General features: G+C 42.3%; 2 protein-coding genes across 3 annotated transcripts in view; one reads left to right on the top strand and one right to left on the bottom strand.

Annotated features, from left to right (window-relative positions):
- The window catches only part of afap1l2 (actin filament associated protein 1-like 2), a 39,590-nt gene extending 38,861 nt beyond the window's left edge, over nt 1-729 (top strand). Inside the window, exon 19 of one of the 2 annotated variants that reach the window (XM_083994348.1) lies at nt 65-728. In XM_083994348.1, the coding sequence (XP_083850474.1) occupies nt 65-91 (27 nt within the window). In that variant the 3' untranslated portion in view covers nt 92-728. Of the gene's footprint in view, nt 1-64 lie in introns of both variants that reach the window. The other variant, XM_083994349.1, reaches the window with a different exon arrangement.
- Nucleotides 730-3,395: 2,666 nt separating this feature from the next.
- On the bottom strand, nt 3,396-20,117 carry vwa2 (von Willebrand factor A domain containing 2; the record flags this gene model as incomplete). Its single annotated transcript, XM_083994011.1, has 13 exons — nt 20,060-20,117; nt 16,485-16,559; nt 15,649-15,782; nt 15,458-15,567; nt 13,605-13,802; nt 7,571-7,704; nt 7,347-7,476; nt 6,614-6,669; nt 6,415-6,522; nt 5,761-6,342; nt 4,269-4,820; nt 3,632-3,754; nt 3,396-3,526 (listed from the first exon to the last, which is right to left on the bottom strand). Exons 1-13 carry the CDS (start codon nt 20,109-20,111, stop codon nt 3,396-3,398), a joined length of 2,385 nt encoding a protein of 794 aa, XP_083850137.1. The 5' UTR covers nt 20,112-20,117.
- Nucleotides 20,118-20,762: the final 645 nt, after the last annotated feature.

Below are 20,762 nucleotides of genomic sequence, written 5' to 3' on the forward strand. Positions count from 1 at the left end.
ATCTGAAGACATGATTAAAACACATAGAATGGATGACAGTTTGTTGTTTCTCTTTTATTTTCAGGAGTGGGAGAAGAAATCCACCACCTAGGAGGAGATCAGAATGACCTTTGACCTCCTCTGACCTGATCAAGTTTCACTGCGTCTGGACGACCGTCCTCAGCTTGTCCCACCAAGGCCAAGAAAACAGACCAGACGGTTAAATCCACATCCTCCCTTTTCTGGAGCCCTCATCTTCGTCACCTTCTTGCCAAGACTATAAAGAGCCAATCAGAGGGAGGCACCAGCTGTCTTCTCAAATACCACTGGATAATCTTGGTTTTTAATGACTTTTCAAGTTGTTTGTTTCTCTTATTTCCCAGAAGGACAAATTCCACATAGTAGCATTTTGGCCAGTCTAACAATTGTTCTTGATAATCGACATCAAATGGGATTTTCTCCAACGCTGCAAACAGCCAAATATTTGAAACCACTGAAGTCTGAGACAGAAAGACGCCCTCTACTAAATTTGGCCACTTTGTACACTTTTTGTAGCTTGGTTCATATATGCTGGTAGCCAAGATGTAAATATATTTACACCATTATTCAGCCTGTTGGCTTGTATTGCTAGCTAGAAATGCACTTTTTATCAAATAAAAATGTACTGACAACAAAATGTCTCCTTTTGCCTGTAACCCTACATCAGTGTTCAGCTCATCCAGCCAAGGTCACATTTACAGGAAAGCTGCAGCACCAAACATTTAAAGGATAATTAGAGTAAATACACCAATTCACACTAATGAACTTAAAATATTTATGAGTGGGGCCCAGTTGAAACCAGTTTACATCCCCTTCTGCTCATTAATTTAAATGACTGGTCATTTTAGAGCTTGATCGCTGCTGCACAAGTAGAATAATCCTACCATTTAAATGCAGACACTAAAGCACTAAGTCTATTATGGACTTTTTCCCTGTTTTTTTTTTTCCTTTTTCCCCAAGAGTTATATTAGTAAAGGGAAAACAAAGCTTCCCCTTTACTAATAATAATAATAATAATAAACTTTATTTATATAGCACTTTTCAAAACAAATGTTACAAAGTGCTTTCCAGTAAAAACAATTAAAATGACAACAAAGACAAATTAAGTGACATCAAATAAAATCAGGGAAGGCTTTTCGATAGAAATGGGTTTTGAGTAAGGATTTAAAACAAGCTACTGATGAAGCTGACCTGATGTCCTCTGGCAGATCATTCCAAAGTCTTGGGGCCCGGACTGAGAATGATTTTTCCCCTTTTGTCATCAGTCGGGCCCCAGGGACAGCTAAAAAACCTTTATTTGAGGATCGCAGAGGGCGGGCAGAAATGTGCAGAGATAAAAGGTCAGCAATGTATGCAGGACTAAAACCGTTGAGTGCTTTAAAAGTAATCAATAAAATTTTAAAATCAATTCTAAAACGTACTGGAAGCCAGTGCAGGGAGGCTAAAACAGGCGTGATATGCTCGCGTTTCCTGGTTCTAGTTAAAAGCCTGGCTGCAGAATTCTGCACTGACTGAAGCCTGTCCAGGGATTTTTGGTTAAGACAGGTAAAAAGGCTATTGCAGTAATCCAGACGTGATGAAATAAAAGCATGTAAAATCATTTCTGTGTCTTTAAAAGATAAAAACGATCTAATCTTTGAAATATTTCTGAGATGATAAAAACAAGACTGTACAAGTTTAGTCGTATGTTGTTCAAAGCTTAGATTGCCATCAAACCAAACCCCAAGGTTTCTAGCAGAGGGTTTGATGGCGTCCGCTAGCGGCCCAGCAGATGGCATTATTTGCTTGGTTATCTGCTGGGGGCCAAAAACGAGAACCTCGGTTTTGTTGTCGTTCAGCTGAAGAAAATTTTGCGACATCCAGTTTTTGACAGCGGTGATACAATCTAGTAAAGCACTCAACTTCCCAGGGTCAGTGGCGTTTACGGGCAGGTACAGCTGAGTGTCGTCAGCATAAAAATGGAAAGACACGTCATATTTTTGTATTATGTGCCCCAGGGGGAGCATGTATAATGAGAATAGAATTGGTCCTAGGACAGACCCCTGGGGCACGCCGTACTTTAGTGGGGTGAGGGAGGATGTGTAATTGTTTGCTGCGACACAGAACTTACGATCTGAAAAGTATGAATAAAACCATTTCAAAGCTGTACCTGAAACTCCTACCCAGTGCCTCAGACGATTTAAAAGGATCCCGTGGTCGATTGTGTCAAACGCCGCACTGAGATCTAGAAGTACCAAGACTGGGCACAGCCCACTGTCAGATGCCATTAAAAGGTCATTGGTCACTTTAAGCAGAGCCGTTTCTGTGCTGTGGTACTTTCGAAATCCTGACTGAAATTTGTCGAAGATAAAATTTTCCTCTAAGGCTGCTAAAAGCTGTGAAGAAACAATTTTTTCTAAAATTTTTGAGATAAAAGGCAGTTTGGAGACTGGTCTGTAGTTATGATGTAGGGATGGGTCTAGGTTATGTTTTTTCAGGAGAGGGGTTACGCATGCCGTTTTAAAATAGTCCGGGACGCAACCAGTAGTAAGCGAGCTGTTGATAATAGAAAGCAGGCAGGGTCCAACAGAATCCATTACTTGGCTTAAAAATCTAGATGGAATCACATCGAAGGGGCAGATGGACATTCTAGTGTGTGAAACCACATCTAGAAGTTCAGGTAAGGTTAATGGATAAAACTGGTTTAAAATGTCCTTTTGAGAATAAAAGGCATCGCTAAAAGCATCGCTAAAAGAGGCACTGGGTGTAATCGAGGCTCTGATAGACTCCACCTTATTGTTAAAATAGGATAAAAACAGATTACAGTCGGCATCTGATTCAATAGGGACAGAGGGAGGGGGAGTATTAACCAGGGCGTCGACAGTCTTAAATAAAATACTAATGTAACTGATATACAAATAGTTCATTTGAGAGAATTAACAATCATTTTACACAACAAAAAACTTCAGACGGTAAAGTAAAGTAAAAAACAATATATTGAGACATGAAAATGTAGCATTTTTGGCACAAATGTGATGTGTTTCAGTTGGAAGGAAGAAATAAAATTGGTTGTGGTGATTAAATATCGAAGGTAACAATGAAATCTTAACACAGATATACAATATTATATAAACGTTTACATCTTTGAAAATAAAAGGCAAGATAACCAATTGAGCACAAAATACAACAAAAACAAAGTGATGGACACAACAGCGGAGATACATACAGTGTTGAAGGCACTTGGTGAAGTTCGAGTGCAAGTTTAAATATTGAAACAGTTACAGTACAAGGTTAACAGTAACATTAGTTTTCCCTTTACTCCAGTGTGTACTTGCAAACATCCTTGAGAGTCCGTAGGTGAATTGTGTCTGTGTGGAGTGTGTGTGTGTGTGTGTGTATCAGGCTGTGTGTCTCCGGCGGTGTAGTTTGTAGTGATGCAGCAGCTCCTGGTGGCTCTTCTTCTGCCTTCTCTTCTTCTTGAGAGCAGCCGGCCTCGGGAGGTCTCCTCTGGATGAAACCCTGCTGCTTCCTGTCAACACAACACACACACACACACACACGTCATGCAAGCGCTACAATACCTAACATTTTCTTGACCAATTCAAACGGTAGACTTCTGGTTAGTGCCACTGACTTGTTTCACAGTGTGGTCCTTCGTAGCCTTGGCACTGGCAGCGGAAGCTCCCTCCGGCCAGGATGCAGACTCCATCGTTCATACAGGGGTTTGGGCTGCACAGGTTCACTGGCTTCTTTACCTCTGATCGAAAGAAAACAATCACAAAACAGTTTGTTACTATTAAAGGAGACATATAATGCCCCTTTTTTCCACAAATTAAAATGGTTCGCAGATGTCTTTAAGACATACTTCGGTCAAAATCCTCCAAGGATCAAACATCACGGATCTTTTCATCCTCTCAAAACAGCCCTGTTCAGGTGTCTGTCCTTTTAAATGCAAATGAGCCACTGCTCACCCTGCCCTGCCTCCTCTACCAGTACTGGTGCTCACAGGTAGGGCTGGTATTATGCAAATTTGAAAACTAATGACATCATTGTATGTCAACTGAGGGAACAGCTTGTAAAACCACATGGATTTCAACCTAGAGATCCTGCAAATAACAGATTTTTTCTCACATTTTGGGCGCCAGAAGACAAGACAACACCCAGAGAGCCTTCATAAAGTGATATTTCCATAATATGTCCGCTTTAAATCAACTACACAAATTTCTTCTCAACAGACCCTTTGAATCTGCCTGAACGGTTTGGTGCCTCACCTGCACACAGCATCTGCACCAGGACGTCCTCAAAGTACTTGAGATCGTCATAAGACGGCACAGCGATCATTCGCTCCTCTGAGCCGGCGATCTGCAGCAGCCTCTGTCTCAGCACGTCTCCGATACCGATCACAAACACCGAGACTCCGTTGTCTCTGATCTTTTGTGCCGGCACCGCAGCGTCGTCCCCCCCCGAGCCGTCCGTCACCACCACCACGGCCTTGTTGACTCCGGGCCGAGCGCCTTTGGCCACGGTCAGGACGTTGGAGTGGATGTGGAGTAAAGCCGCGCCGGTCGAAGCCACTCCGCCGATGTAGTCGGCGTCGCCCACGGCCTTGAGGATGGCCGAGCCCGTCTCGTGGGTGTCCAGGCTGAAGACAGTGGTGGGTCTCCGTCCGAACATAACCAGGGCCATTTGGGCCACGTCGCGATTGACGTCGAACTGGACGGTGACGCTGCGCACGAAGCTACGCAGGGTGGAGAAGTTATCACGACCGACGCCACCGGAGGCGTCCAGGGCAAACACCAGGTCCACCGCTTGACCCAGACAACCTGGGAAACAAAAAGTAAAAAAAAAAAATAGTTTTTATTAGTAGAAACTGACACATATACACATAGATTTTTTTATAGATTAAAATTTGTCTTTTACCTCAAGGGCAGATTCTTTTTAAATAAGTATATTTTGTGCATTTCTTGGATATGAATCTTGGCTGCAATTTGGATATTTTAGATATTTAGTAGGCTATACAGTAAGGATTGAAGGGATAGTTCACCCAAAATTGAAATTTCACTCATTATCTCCTCCCCCTCATGTGGACTAAGGGCTGGGAGAAGTTTCAGAGTCCTCCGTGGCTTCTCTGAGTTACAGGGGGTCTCGGCGTAGCAGTGCATGTCCATATAACGGTTGCAAATGGATACCAACTGTCTTCGTAACAAAAAGACACACCAAAAAACATCCAAATACCTCCATGCTGCTCGTATGTAATGTCCGTCTTGTATTGAAGCCCCGAAATGCAAAATTGTTCCGAAAAAAATTAAATAAGTCTATATTTCAAGCTTGTTTGTAGTGGAAGCTTCTCGAAGCTCCTCTTCCTGGTCCGTCCAAATCTCGCAAAATATAGACTTATTTATAATTTTTTTCTGGACAATTTTGCATTTCGGGGCTTCAATACAAGACGGACATTACATACGAGCAGCATGGAGGTATTTGGATGTTTTTTGGTGTGTCTTCTTGTTACGAAGACAGTTGGTATCCATTTGCAACCGTTATATGGACATGCACTGCTACGCCGAGACCCCCTGTAACTCAGAGAAGCCACGGAGGACTCTGAAACTTCTCCCAGCGCTTAGTCCATATGAGGGGGAGTAGATAATGAGTGAAATTTCAATTTTGGGTGAACTATCCCTTTAACTGACACCACATATTCCAATATTATTCCACCTTCTATATAAGCAAGGCGTGGAGTTGTGTTGTCTGTTGTTGATCAGGTACCTTGTGTGTCCACGCTGCAGATCTTGGCCTTGAGCTCAGGGATCTTGGCGGGGAACCTGTCAGGTGATGTGTAGGTGAGAGTCCTCTGAGGATTTCCTGTGATATTATTCAGCTGTTCCTTCAAATAATCTGGTCCCACTCCTACGAGGAAGATCTCTCTGTCCCGTGCGTATCTTGAAGGTTCCACCACGTCGTCCACGGAGGCCGTGGCGGTGATCAGCACCACCACGCGGGGGAGGTCGTCCGGGACGTCGGCGAAGACCGGCGCGCTGACGAAGCCGTGGCGCGTGACGTAACGCAGCGCCTGGCCTGTCTTGGTCTCTCCACCTATTGGTTGAAGAGCGTCCACCGCCCTGAGCAGACCCTTCAGGTCTCCTTTGAACTTCCCCACCTGGGCCTCCACCCGAGCCTCGCCGCCGAACACGGCCAGGCCCACTTTACTGGGGCTGTCGGACCCGATCACGGTCTGCAGGAAGCGCTTTAAGAAGGACTTGAGGCGGAGGAATCCCTCCAGGGTGAGCGTGGCAGAGCCCTCCAGCAGGAAGAGCAGGTCCACAGAGCAGTCCAGAGATAGTGCCGGAGCTGAGGAGGGAGCCGGGTGGAATTAGTCAGAAATCCTGAAAATCTGAGTGAGAAAACAGAAGAGTGACTCACCACAGTGTGGGTCTCCTCCATAACCAGGTGGACACACACAGCGGTAGCCGTCTGGACCTTCTGATACACAGGTTCCACCGTTCAGACACGGCTGAGAGTCACAGGGTTCTACACACAGAGAGACAGGAAGTGAGCTGCACAGATACAACAAAACAATCACACCATCTCCAAAAGAGAGAATCAAAGGGGGAGTTGTGACCTGGACAGATGGTCCGATGGCAGACTGTCTGGTGTCTCTTGTAAGCTTTGCTGTACCTGCAACACACACATTCACAATGTTTTGTCAGTTTGAAAGGAAGTATTTTCTTTGTTTTTATTGTTTTTCTCTTGAATAAATTGAATTTCTGTTTCCAAAATGGTTCTGTTTCATCAGATGTCTTCGGTTTTATCAACTTAGACAACAAGAAGTATCCCACTTTGACTGTAACTACATGTAGTTATCTGCCGTTTCTGTAAATCATTATTCAAATGAATATTATACAAGAGCAGCGGTGCCTGAAAATGATTCATCTTCCCGTCATCTTCCTCTTGTGAGTGTATTCATGAGAAACAGGGGACATTTGGAAGATCAAATGAAAAGTTGCTCTGGTTCTCTCAACACTGAGCTCCGGCTGCCTCGGGCCATTTCAACCCGACCAAGCCCTAACGTTGTGTGAAATTAATTCTGTCAAAGGCCATTTTGATTTGCCACGGAGGTGTGGGGGGGGTCAGACCTCTCACATTGACATTGTTTTCTCTTCTTTATCAGAATCCTGTTCCTGTCTTTCCAGCTCTATTATTGCACAATAGGGCTTAAAGCAAACCAACTGTCTTGTACAATTATATAGAAACTGTCTGTAATTTTGATTCTGATGAGATGTGTCTCTGGGTTCAGTGAACTGGGTAATGGATTTTCTTTTATCTACATTAACTGCTCCAAAGTGGACACTTGCCTGTAGTATGGACAGAGGGAGGTGTATGGAGAATAACCCTTGGAGCCCTTCCAGCACATGAAGTTCCCCTGCAGCTCCTTCACTGTCTCCAGTGTCTTCCTCTCACAGGGGAACGACTCCACCTGACATCCTGCACAAGAGGACAGGAGGTGTTGGTGTTAGAGAGTGGAGCGACTGAAGTGGAGAAGAGCTGGACTTGAAGTCTTAAAAAGTGTTGCCCCTACCTGCTGGTGTAGAGTTGCAGACGGCGAAAGTGGCCAGCGTTGTGTAGAGGCCGTTGACAGCATCGTAGAAATGCTCTGCAAAGAAGACGTGGCTCTCCATTGGCTCACTGGCCAGAGCGTGTAGCTCCTCCCACCTGTAAAACACGGAAACTGAAGGTTTAGACTCAAGATTTATTGTAGTTTCTTCTCCCTATCTGCATCACATCAGTTCCCTTTCCTTTTAAATTGTATTAGAAGAATGTAATCAGTTTTTCTCAATTGCTAAAACACTAAACCCTGTTGTCTGAACCAAATTCTCAGTTGCCTGAACCCACTGATTGAATCAGTCTCTTTTGGCAAAACCATCAGCACTTTTCACCTGTTTAGACACAACTTACCAACACATTTTCATTGTGATGCACCTGTGTTGCATAATGCTGAGCACAGGTGGCAAAAGTCAAACACAAGTAAAGCACAAGTTTCATTGGTTGAACACAACAACTCAAAATTGATCACACTTGTGTCTAATGATGTGGAACACATATACTGTAAGCTAGTTCAGGATGAAGTCCTGTGGCCTGAGCCAGTACAGATACAGTAAATGATGCTGTGGCTGAGTGACGCACTTCTCATTAGTGTGACTGCTGAGCAGTCACACTATTGTTCTTCTGTTTGGCCATTTTCTTCCGCCTTTTTACGGTCTTCTTCTAGTCCTTCATACTTTGTGCTATTTCAACAATTCATGTATCAAAACGTGCAGCTTTTTCTGGACTTTATTGGCATTACTTTTCTCTTTTTAACTCTTTATACTTTTTAAAATATTTAACTTTTTCTGATTTTTTTCAGCTTTATAATGGGTGTGTATTGCGTCTAACGAGCAGAGCCAGAGTGGTGTCAGAGTGGATAGAGGCAAAAAAACATTCTAGAGTTTTTCTGGCTAAACTGTCAGCACGGCCACAAATTAAACTCTAGACAAATTATTTTCTCCAGTTTTGTAGCCACACTTGTCTTCTGGCTAAAATTCTGGTCAAAAATGCAAAGAGACTTAGATAATAATTTTAAATATTTTTTAAATGCAGCCAGGGAGCTCTCTGCTCTCATTCAGCTCAATGTATTTTTTTCACATCAGCAGGAGAAGGAGCTCAACTTTGTAACTTGCTGTTAAGTGCTTTTTAATTCATTTTAATTCACCAAAAAATAGTCACAGGTCACAAAAAAGTCCTCTTCTTGCTTGGTGTGGCTAATTTATACTAATTTCTCTTTATTTTAAGAATCATTGAAAAATCTCACATTCATGAAAGTCTCAACCTCTCTTCACCTCAACTTCACTGTAGTGTAGGGGGTAGGGTGGCTGCTTCCCAACCCCAAGGTCACTGGTTCGAATCCAAGGGAAGAACTCTTGTTATGTTATGTTGAATTCTGCTCTCCTCCACCGCCTTCAATTGGTTACAGGTGTTTGTTATCTCCTTGATTACTCATACCAGTTTGCAGCACATCATCACATTACAATGAATGACAACAGTCTTGAAAGCAGTGTGCTTTCTGTAGCCGAGTGGCAGAGTAAAGGTTTAGTGATCATATGGTCATGGGTTCGATTCCTGCCTCAGACATTTCACATCATTGCTTGACTTTTGATTCCAATTACTCAGCTGTCATTGGACAGTCTTTGATTCCTCATAGTATAAAGCTCATTGTAACTCAGGTTCTCTGTGGCCATATGGTTAGTGTGTTAGGTGTTGTGCTATTTCAACAATTCATATATCAAAACGTGCAGCTTTTTTTAAAAACTTTATCGGCATTATTTTTCTCTTTTTAACTATTTATACTTTTTAAACTATTTAACTTTTTCTGCCACGATTCCTTACTTTGTTTTTAAGCAGAAGCCAGTGATCCTCTTATCAAAGGTTTTCTTTACCCCTCACATACTGTCTCTGTCTGTAGCCTAGTGGTTAGCTCGCTGGTCTGGAGACCTGAAGGTTGCTGGTTCAAATCTTGCCTCAACAACAATTATAGTGAATTATTTTCCCAGTTGTCCTCTGTTGACTTCTGATAACTTGCTTCATGTTGAAACTGCTGCTCTCAGCCTGAAATTCACAGACATTTTCATTCTAAGTCATTCAAGCTTGACTCTCAAGCTTTCTTGGTGTTAACTGTGTGTGCACCGTGGCCTAGAGGCAGAGTGGAAGTCTAACGACCATGAGGTTGTGGGATTGATTCCTACCTTGGTCAACCATTTGTATGGTCATCACTGCTTGCACTATTTTCACAAAAGTGTCCTCTACTTACTTGTTGTGGTTAATTTCTGCACTTTCCTTACTTTTTTTTTTAAGCATAACTTGCTTCATGTTGAAACTGCTGCTCTCAGCCTGAAATTCACAGACATTTTCATTCTAAGTCATTCAAGCTTGACTCTCAAGCTTTCTTGGTGTTGAGTGCAGCTCATCAACAGACAACAGTCTCTGCAACTGTGTGTGCACTGTGGCCTAGAGGAAGAGTGGAAGTCTATTGACCATGGGGTTGTGGGTTCAATTCTGACCTTGGTCAAACATTTGTATGGTGATCACTGCTTGCACTATTTGCTAATTCTGCAACAGCAGTCACACCATTTCCATTCTTGGAAATGCTTTTTCTAGTTTCTATATTTTTGTACTTTATTAGTGTGACTGCTGAAGCAGTCACACTATTGTTCTTCTGTTTGGCCATTTTCTTCCGCCTTTTTACGGTCTTCTTCTAGTCCTTCATACTTTGTGCTATTTCAACAATTCATATATCAAAACGTGCAGCTTTTTCAGGACAATATTGCTATTATTTTTCTCTTTTATACTATTTATACTTTTTCAAATATTTAACTTTTTAGATGTTGACAGTGTGCAGATCATTAACAGACAACATTTCTTCACAACTCCACTGTAGTGTAGGGGTTAGGGTGGCTGCTTGCCAACCCTAAGATCACTGGTTCGAATCCAAGAGAAGAACTCTTGTTATGTTATGTTGAATTCTGCTCTCCTCCCCCGCCTTCAATTGGTTACAGGTGTTTGTTATCTCCTTGATTACTCATACCAGTTTGCAGCACATCATCACATTACAATGAATGACAACAGTCTTGAAAGCAGTGTGCTCTCTGTAGCCGAGTGGCAGAGTAAAGATTTAGTGATCATATGGTCATGGGTTCGATTCCTGCCTTAGTCATTTCACATCATTGCTTGACTTTTGATTCCAATTATTCAGCTGTCATTGGACAGTCTTTGATTCCTCATAGTATAAAGCTCATTGTATCAAAGGTTTTCTTTACCCCTTAAATACTGTCTCTGTCTGTAGCCTAGTGGTTAACTTGCTGGTCTGGAGACCTGAAGGTTGCTGGTTCAAATCTTGCCTCAACAACAATTATAGTGAATTATTTTCCCAGTTGTCCTCTGTTGACTTCTGATAACTTGCTTCATGTTGAAACTGCTGCTCTCAGCCTGAAATTCACAGAAATTTTCATTCTAAGTCATTCAAGCTTGACTCTCAAGCTTTCTTGATGTTGACAGTGTGCAGATCATTAACAGACAACAGTCTCTGCAACTGTGTGTGCACTGTGGCCTAGAGGCAGAGTGAAAGTCTAATGACCATGAGGTTGTGGGTTCGATTCCGACCTTGGTCAAACATTTGTATGGTGATCACTGCTTGCACTATTTGCTAATTCTGCAACAGCGTTCAGTTGCTATCAGCAGTCACACCATTTCCATTCTTGGAAATGCTTTTTCTAGTTTTTCCTTGGCTTACTGCATAGAAGTGCTAAATGCACAAGATTTCTGTTTGTTTTTGTACTGTACAAGTGCAACGTGTAAAATGCACAGGATTTCTGTTTTTTGTACTTTTTTTTTTTTTTACAGTAGTACTATGTACAAGTGCTAAATGCACAGTTTTTTGTTTTGCAACACGCATTTATGGAGGGAGAGGAGGAGAGGAAGAGGAGAAGATGAGAGACGACAGGGTGAAGGAAGAGAGGATGAGGGAGGGAGGGATGAACTGGGAAGAAAAAAGAAGAAGGAAGAAAAAGGGGATGAAATGGATGTGGGGAGGGAGGGAGGAGGGTGAAAGAAAGGGAAGGAGAGAAGTGCTACAGTAAATGCACAGGTTTTTTGTTTTGCAACATGCATTTAGCTACAGTGAACAATAAACATTTATTTCTACAGCTTCATGTGCTGAGCATTGTGTTTTCTATTTTCTATGTAGTGTTTAGTGACTGCTCAGTAGTGTTTTTAATTTTGATTGACTCGGGGCACGATTTGACAACATAGTTCAGTTTTGAGAACAGATTAAACTGTTTTGAGGTGAAAGTTTGGTTTTGCATTGTAGGGACTCAGCCCAGTCAAAATGGAGCCTAAGACTGCATGGCTCCTTTGTCTCCCAAACAAAGGAAACCCTCTGAACTCAGCCTCCCAGCGTCCTTCACCTCTTCACACCTAGGTGTGAAACCTCCACTACTGACCCACCATTGGTCAGGTATGGCCCCAGGACCTGTGAGGTCACAGGCCATATAAAAGGAGAAGTTCCCTTCTCCTCTCGCCCTCTTCGCTCTCCTCAGTGGTTCTCAGAAGGAGCTGCCGCTCCTCTGTCCGTGGCAGCGACGCGAGTGCCTACCAACGGATTAAAGAACAGAACCAACTAGCACACACATGGTCTGCTAGTTGAGTCAACAAGGAACGGAGCCACAACGCCAAGCAGAACAACCAACCAACTCTGCAAGAAGAAGGACTCTCCTCAACGGAACTCAAACTACACAGCCAGGACGGCTGTAGTTCACTGGACAAAGACACAATCACTGGACTTAACTTCCACAACAGGACCAGCAAAACCTGCAACCGCAGGAATCCCCGCCAGCACCGGGACTTCTCACCTTCACGTGACTTGGTAACGTAACTGGGCCTAGTTAGCTTACCTTGCACCTTGACTAAGCATAGAGTACTTCAACCATGCCAATGTATGTATTGATTGAAATCAGTTAAAATACTTGAGCTTTGTTGTTGTTATTTGTTGTTGTCAGCTATAGTCTCATATTTAGTTAACCTATGTTTAACATGCAGCTTGAGCGTTGAACAAAGGACACACCTTTGTTCACCTCCCCCACATCACATGCGGTTGGCCTTAGAAGTCTCAGGACAAAGGCCACCCTCCATCTTTTCCATTGTCTGAGGTCACACTTCACACCTCACAGACACATGGTCACCGACACATAGCCATACACTCTCACCAACACACACACACACACACACACACACACACACACACACACACACACACACACACACACACACACACACACACACACACACACACACACACACACACACACACACACACACACACACACACACACACACACACACACACACACACACACACACACGTGTACACAGTGTATGTAGCTTGTCTTAGTTTCATGTTTTGTTATTCCATTTTCTAGATGTGTCCAATAAACTTCCTTGAAACTTTACTTGTCTGTTAATGTTGTACAATAGTGGGTATGCCAACCTCTACGCAGTAGAACTTCTAAATCCTTCAACTTTGCAGCTATTAATAATGTTATATTGTTTATAATTATTAACTTAATCATTAAACAAGGTTCTATATTAATAGTTAGCACACCCTTATGAGACTGACTTTGGTACATTGGCTGTCTGGTGCCCCGAGGTGGATTTAATGAAATTAAATCCCATTAATAATTTTTATAGTAATTATTAATATTTTCGTATTGATATTTTACTAATTTGATAGCCAATAACCCTCTTAATAATAACTTTACTTATAGTTGGTATAACCCCAACATAAATGGTGCCCCCCTTTGTGAGGCATCATAATAAATCTTAAATACATTTTCTTATAGTTGGGATAACCCCTACAGCATGAAGAGTCTGAGGTTTTGTGAATGTAGCTTGAAAATTGGGGGTTGTGCTCAGTTTAGAGAAAAGGAGAGCAGCTTTCGAGAAATGTGTCTTAGCAATCGAGAAAAACTGTAATAGTATTATCCTTGGAAATGATGATTAAATCCGGGCCATGGGACATACAGTACCTGGGATAGCGCAGGCCAACAGCGAACAGCACCACGCCGGCCTGTTTGAGCTGTGCAGCCGCCTGCACCGCGTTGCCCTGTGACCTCCCGTCTGATAGGAGGACGGCGATCCGGGCCACGGCCGAGGAGTTGCGTCCGCCTGGGAAACCCTTCCTCAGGATGTACTTGAGAGCCAGGCCCGTCTGGGTGCTGCCGCCCCTGGGGATCCACAGTTTGGCAGAGAGTTCTTTTTGTCATGTTATTGTTAAAACAATACTGACAGAGAATATGCACTATACTACGGAAGCCAGACCCAGTCAAGAATCTACTGCCAAAATAAACCGCAGATCTGTTTTATTTGGATTCCTCCTTTAGCTCTTAGACTGAGAATGTATGAGCAGATCGTGTGAGTGTTGGTGAAGTTTCATCACCTCAGGGCTCAAGAAACCAGTTTTAAACCTATTACAGCTTTTTCAAAAACACATAAAGTGTCATTCAGAGCTGGAGCCTCTTTCAGTCTTCCTGCTAGACGGTGAGAAACCCATTCAGACCCTTCACATCAACACAAGAATGAACTGCAATGTGCAGATAGTGATGAGTCCCAGTGCCATCTTATTATATTTCTTTTTTTGTATCTTGTAGCCATGGAAACAGCACCATAGACTTTGACAATGTCTTGTAGCTATAAAAGTCAGTCAGACTCCAGGTCTAAATCTAAACTCATCCAGTTTAGTCCGTAACTGTCTTAGACCAGACTGTGGTACAATGAATTCTGGGTTAAATAACTTTTTTCAAAATAAATGAAGACTGGAGCGACACTACAGAACCAGTCTAAAACATCTTTGTCTGTCAGAGACTGAAGATACAAGACATCAGAGCAAAAACTAGAAAGGCTTCCAGGCTTGCTTTAATAATCTCAGCTCTTTTGTACACACAATACATTTTACATACAGTAACCCACAATGAGCACACATCTCATTTTTTGCTCAATAAGCAAACTTGAACAACAGTGTTGGATAAAGTCTTGGATTAATTGACATAAATTATTATTTGAGCTTTTACAGCTGTTATTTACAGTTTTTTATCCAATTTCAGACTTGCTCAAACAACAGTGAGTTTGTGCATCTTGCATTTTTCTATTAAAAACCTAAATCCATGAAAAACCCCGATCTGTTTCAGCAGAGTGGATTTAGTCACCAACCTGCTGTTTTTATGTCACAGTGTAAGAGATGTCTTCTTTACTGCTGTTACGTACACTGGATGTATTACTTCAACTTATATTTTCTGTATTTTTATTCATATTTGGACCATGTATTAGGAATATGTATTACAACATCTTACAAACTGAGCATTATCATGAATAAATATTGCTGAATTTTTTTTCAAAATCCCTGGGGACCAGTCTTGATTTGAGGAAATGTGACAGGAAACAATTTGAACCAGAGGGCAAATCACAGTGACACTTCTAAACTGTCAACACCTAACACATAGACAGGTACACACACACACACACACACACACACACACACACACACACACACACACACACACACACACACACACACACACACACACACACACACACACACACACACACACACACACACACACACACACACACACACACACACACACACACACAACCTTCCCCCAGTATCCAGTGACCACCTGTGGCATGCCTTTAATCTGAATTTAATTTGTTTTTCTTTCCAGGGAGCAGTTGGTGTTTCTTAACCTCTGGACGTGTGTGCGCGCGTGTGTGTGTGTGTGGTCAGAGGCAAAAACAACACAAATTCAACAGAAAATCAGACTGTAAGTAACATCCCAAAACATGATGTCACTGCAGGTGAGAAGAGAAGAGAAGAGAGACAAACCTGTAAGAGATCTTCTTCATGTGCTTCTTCAGCTCTTGCTTGGTGGTGTATGAGTTGAGGGAAATCTCCAGCCGAGGAGTTGAGCCGAACTGGATCAAACCGACACGCACCTGGACAAAGGAGAGATTACACCGGTATCGATCGACTTAAGAGAAAGAGACAGAAACAGATAAAACAAAGAGAGAACAAACCTTGTCTGGTCCGATGTCTAGTGCTTGACAGAGTTTGATTGCGTAGTGTTTGGACCTCTCGAAGCTGCCCTTCCCCACGCTGTAGGAGCCGTCCAGGAGGAAGAGGATGTCCATCGGTGCCGAGCACTGCATCACTTCCCACGGAAACAGACCAACACAAAGTTAAAGCCACTGGACGTCTGGATAGAGAAGCAGGCCCAAACTCATTCAGTGTCTAAACCAGTGCATTCCTGCCACAGAGCTCCTATTCTATCAATGTAAATGGGCATTATGGGATTACCCTGGTTTGGTATCAACCTGGCTGCTGCAGATGAAAATAATACCTTGCCATAATAGGAGGAAAACAGCTTAGCATGCCAGAGCTCAATTTTCTTTACCCAGGAGCTCACTCACAAAACCATTAACATGCAAAAAAAACCTCTTCCTCCCTCTGCTCAGCGTGTTTGTACTTGCTGCCGGCGTAAATAATGTGTGGTGTTGCTGTCATGTTAGAATGTGCAGCTGATCATGAAGAAGGGCCATTAGAGACGGAGAGAGTGTGTCGTCTGTCTGTCAGTCAGTCAGTCAGCAGCTCTGTTTGTAAGTCACCACCATGCAGGAACATCAGACTAATAAGATCATTCACACCCTCAATGGAGTCATTTATCCATCTACCATAACTGTGTTGTATTATATTGTTGCCTTCAAGCCTTTATACACATGGTTACAACACCGTCAGTAACCTGACACTTCTCCTTCTTATCACTTCTGTGGAGCTTTTCTGTGTTTTGGATTTCACTGATAGTAATCCAAGTGTGTGTTTATTAAGAAAAGATCTGGTTTGGTCAGATACTCACTTTCTCCTGCTGAGTTGATTTTCATAATGTTCTCATGGCTGGTGTGGATCTCCTGCACTGCTGCGCCAAGCTGGACTGGAAAGGACAAACAACAGCACGTCCACACACACATTTAGATTCATAGAATTTGTGCCAACTTTTCCCATCAATAAACTTCATTATAAAAAGATAATTAGCATGCAAATTGAATTTTCTTTTTTCAAATTTTTGCTAAACAAAATCCTAATTTTTCAGATTTTTCTCTCATGTTTGATTTTTTTCCTATAGTTTCTTGAAAAAAGACAAATTACAGAAAAATCTGTTAACATGTTAAACTTATGCATGCAGTGGTGAGGGGTCAAACACAAACCACTTGTATCTTCGGTATCTCACAGTATCTACTGTATACATCTACAGTTGGCTAAAGATAGAAAGTAAAATATAATTAAGATCCATTTAGTCACACGTCCATCACACTCTGATCTGTGGACCTAAACACTTCCACGCTCATGCATACACAAGACCATCAACTGTATCCACTCAGTGCCATTCAAAAACCATCATTAGAGGCTTCAGAAAATATAATACAAATATAAAACAATAAGTGGGATGTTGTCCCTCAAGCCAGTGCAGTTCACTGACTCCCTCTTGACCCCTTCTATGATGGATAATTGAGTATTTAAAGCTAATGTGAATGGACAAGTGAAGAAAACCATTCTTTGGCTCTGTTCACTGAAAGCACGTTGCTCTATTCAGGCACACGTACGTACGGCCCAGAGAGGAGCGGGAGGGGACATGTGATTTCCTGTTCAGCATGTGAACATGCCTCGTTGTCCCTGGTAACCCCAATGGGTCACAGAGGTATTTGTCCGGCCACACTTGAGAGTGATTTAACGAACATGCATCTAACAGACTCTGAACTCTTTGAGTGGCACAGTCCTTCACTTTGGTCCCGAGACTGGAGAGAAAATTTGTAGGTACAGTACGCTCCCGTCAAGCTTTGCTGAAAGGCTTCAGGCTGTCCGCCTCGTGTTGATTTAAAACCTGCTAATTAGCTGAAATAGAGGAATTAGAACCCGTGTTTACTGTTAAAAGAGCAAAACAACAAAGATGGACAGAGACATCAAAGACAGGTAACATGCACAGAAGTTCAACAGCAGGAGGAGCACGTCTGTATCAGAGAGGAAACTTAGAAAATATGTCACATAGATATTACGTTATTATGAGAAACAACTGCAGCTTAAGAGAGATACTGCTTTGAATGGAGTTTGTGTCATGATTTTAAAAAGAAACTGGGGGGTGGGGTGATATTTACATGTATAACTAGAGGACAGTGGAGAACCTGTCATGAGGATTTTCTATTATAAATATTATGTTATACATTGGCTTCAATCACACATGGTGAAAAATAACACCTGAAAGAGTGTTGTAACATTTTTCATCTGCAAAAAAGAAATGTGTGAAAATGTGTATAAGTGGCAAATTAGTGATTGAAGTGATCAATTGGTCAACCAATAGATTAATCAATTAATCTTTTCAGCACTGATCTGTTCATACCTCCACCTTCCATGATGCTCTGAATTTACCCACTCATTTGAGTGTAATATATACAGTATAAGGGTATGTATATGTCTATGTAGATAAACAGTAAGGTACTGTATATAACCGTTCCCTTTCATGATGCAGCTCCCAAAAACACCACAACCCACCAGCTCTTGTGTTTTTACTGCTTGAATGCTTTTGTGCAGGAAATACTCATTTAAATTCATCCTGCTTGTGTCATTTTTGAAGACACACAAACTTGCCAGCCCATAAATCACAGGTACACACACCAGACAGAGACAGAGCTCAAAAAGCCCCTTGGAAGAGCTGCACATGTGGAGTTTACTGATAATTACTGGTGGTAATATCAGTGTTTCCAACTTCACATCCCTGTTAAAATGTCCATGACTTCTTTCTCTTTACAGAAAGTCTTCCATTATCAGTTCATAGAAAGAAAGGAGGGTATCATAAAAGTGTAAAAAACCAACAGAATAATAATCGTCAAAGGGAAAGCACCACCTGCAGCTCGGTGGCCGATACGCTCCGACCCCTTCACGGTCTGACCCTTTCATCTGCAGCCCACTGCCGTCCTGACAGTGAAAGTTTAGGGCCTTGGCAAGCTGCTGTCTCATGGTCAGTGGGGCTGGGGCCCCATGGCACCGAACAAAAAGTCTGTCTGTTCAGCCAAGTGCCTCCAGCTAAAATGACTGTATAGCTTTAACGTCTCTGAATGAAAACGTAGCAGGAGCAAGATAATGAGCAGGAATCCTCAGGCTGAGGAGTTGATGTCTAATTGACATTAATCCCACCACAGTCTGGGAGATATACATAAAATCCTCTTGGACCAGCTTCTGCCTATCTGTGAAATTGAATTTGACAGGCTGGATTACATGGATATCTAACTGTTGCAGCACTGCAACATGTTATCTGTGTTGTCAGCACAGGAGGAAAAAGGTGGGGGCGTCTTGACACGGTGAAACAGTCTGGTTTGCTCAAGTTCAAAGTCTTAAAATGGCCAGTAATAAATACTTCAGATGGTGCTAAAGCTGTCATTTTTGAAAACAACTCGGAGATTATATTGCCCCACGACTACCGCCTCTACCCTCAGGCAAATACCGTTGGCGCTGGGGTCCGGGGGAGAACAACTGACGATGCACTATAAAAGTGATGCAAAATTTGACTTGCCTGGAAACGAACAGCATTTTGAGCACAGGAGGCAGGAAATCACTTTGAAGAGAAGATAATGGGAATTCTCCAGCGCTGTCGACTTGACGGGTCTGAGTCATAAAATATCTTGTAAAGAATCTCAGGCTGAGCTGCAGTCAAGTATCTAATATTTCCCACCATGCAGTGCACAAACTGACTGTAGAGGTGATTTTTTATGACAGTGAATTCATTATTTCCCTGCTACCTATCACTATAAAACCTAATATTAATGTTTATGAATGTGTATTTGTGTATGTGTGAATTGTTTTTATTCTGTTTTAATCGCTTCATCTGATCAGGCCTACACAGCACTTTGGTCTTCTGTTCTGTCTTCTATTTACAACACATGACGTCTATGATGGTTCAGCCATGGCTAAGGGTGAATTGGATAAAAGGCCAAAACACCTAATGAAGCTGGGGTACACAACTGATGTTGTGCTGGTCAAATCACCATCCAGGGGCAAGGTGAAGTTCTGTGCTTCATCACCCTAACCTGGACATGACACAGCCAGGCTAGCAGTTTAGATAAGATAACTGGCTGCAAACTACAAACTCTTAAAAAACTGAATGGGAATCTTTTTAATAATATGTTCAAATGCAGATGGACAAAATGTTTAACTACATGAACAGGGATAAAACTGGTTGTGTGCAGTTACTTTTTTTGTAATTTGCTGCACTTTCTTTATGATTCAAAACCGCCAAACATTAGAAATCAGTAAACAGCCCATTCCAAAACAGTACTTGAAAGTGTCCTTAATCTAAAAGGCTCCAAATACCAGAAAAGCACAGAAGACACTGCCCCACTGAAACTGAATGCAAAAAGACAGTAATAAACTCAATCAACTGACCTTGAAGCAGCAGCAGTGGTAAGAGGAGGGAGAGATGGATATCAGGGTGCATGTTGGGACACCTGCAATAATAAACAAAGGAACAAGCTTAGATAGAATACAGAACAAAGCACAACAACCAGCAGAGGAGAGATTGTAGGAGATTTAAGTGTTATGGGGGGAAAAGTGAGATAGAAGTGTGTACAGTTTTTAAAGTGAAGTTGTATATGTACATCTTTTCTTTATTTAAATCTGAATATATAAACTTTTTTTTTTCTTTTCTTATGAACCGCTGGTTTATTTGTTCAGTAAGACACAATTCCAAGGGTGGCTGTCCAGAAGTGTATTTAGTGCTGCCTTACCAGCAGACAGACTGTAGCCACCAGGTAAGTCAAGGAGCAGCATCCTAACCTGTCGACCCTGCATGTTCTCTACGCTGAGTGCAGCCGACAGCCTCTGGGAGTTTGGCGTGTACTTGAACACATCCCACTAGACAAGAGGTGCACGACACTTTGCTGACTTGACACCAGCTTGTGGACCAGTCTGCAGGTTTACAATGAGCTCTAACTGGATTTCTCAAAACCACACAAATATGCGGGAGATCTGTGTAATCATTGGCGTGTTGAGCTGGGGGGTGGGTTGCCAGGTTGAGGCTTAGTGTTGCAAAGGTATGTGGCTGAATTATGAAGATGCCACCCGTAAGACAGAACCCGTTTTTAAGGTG

This window comes from Trachurus trachurus (assembly GCF_905171665.1).
Source record: "Trachurus trachurus genome assembly, chromosome: 19".
Lineage (NCBI taxonomy): Eukaryota > Metazoa > Chordata > Actinopteri > Carangiformes > Carangidae > Trachurus > Trachurus trachurus.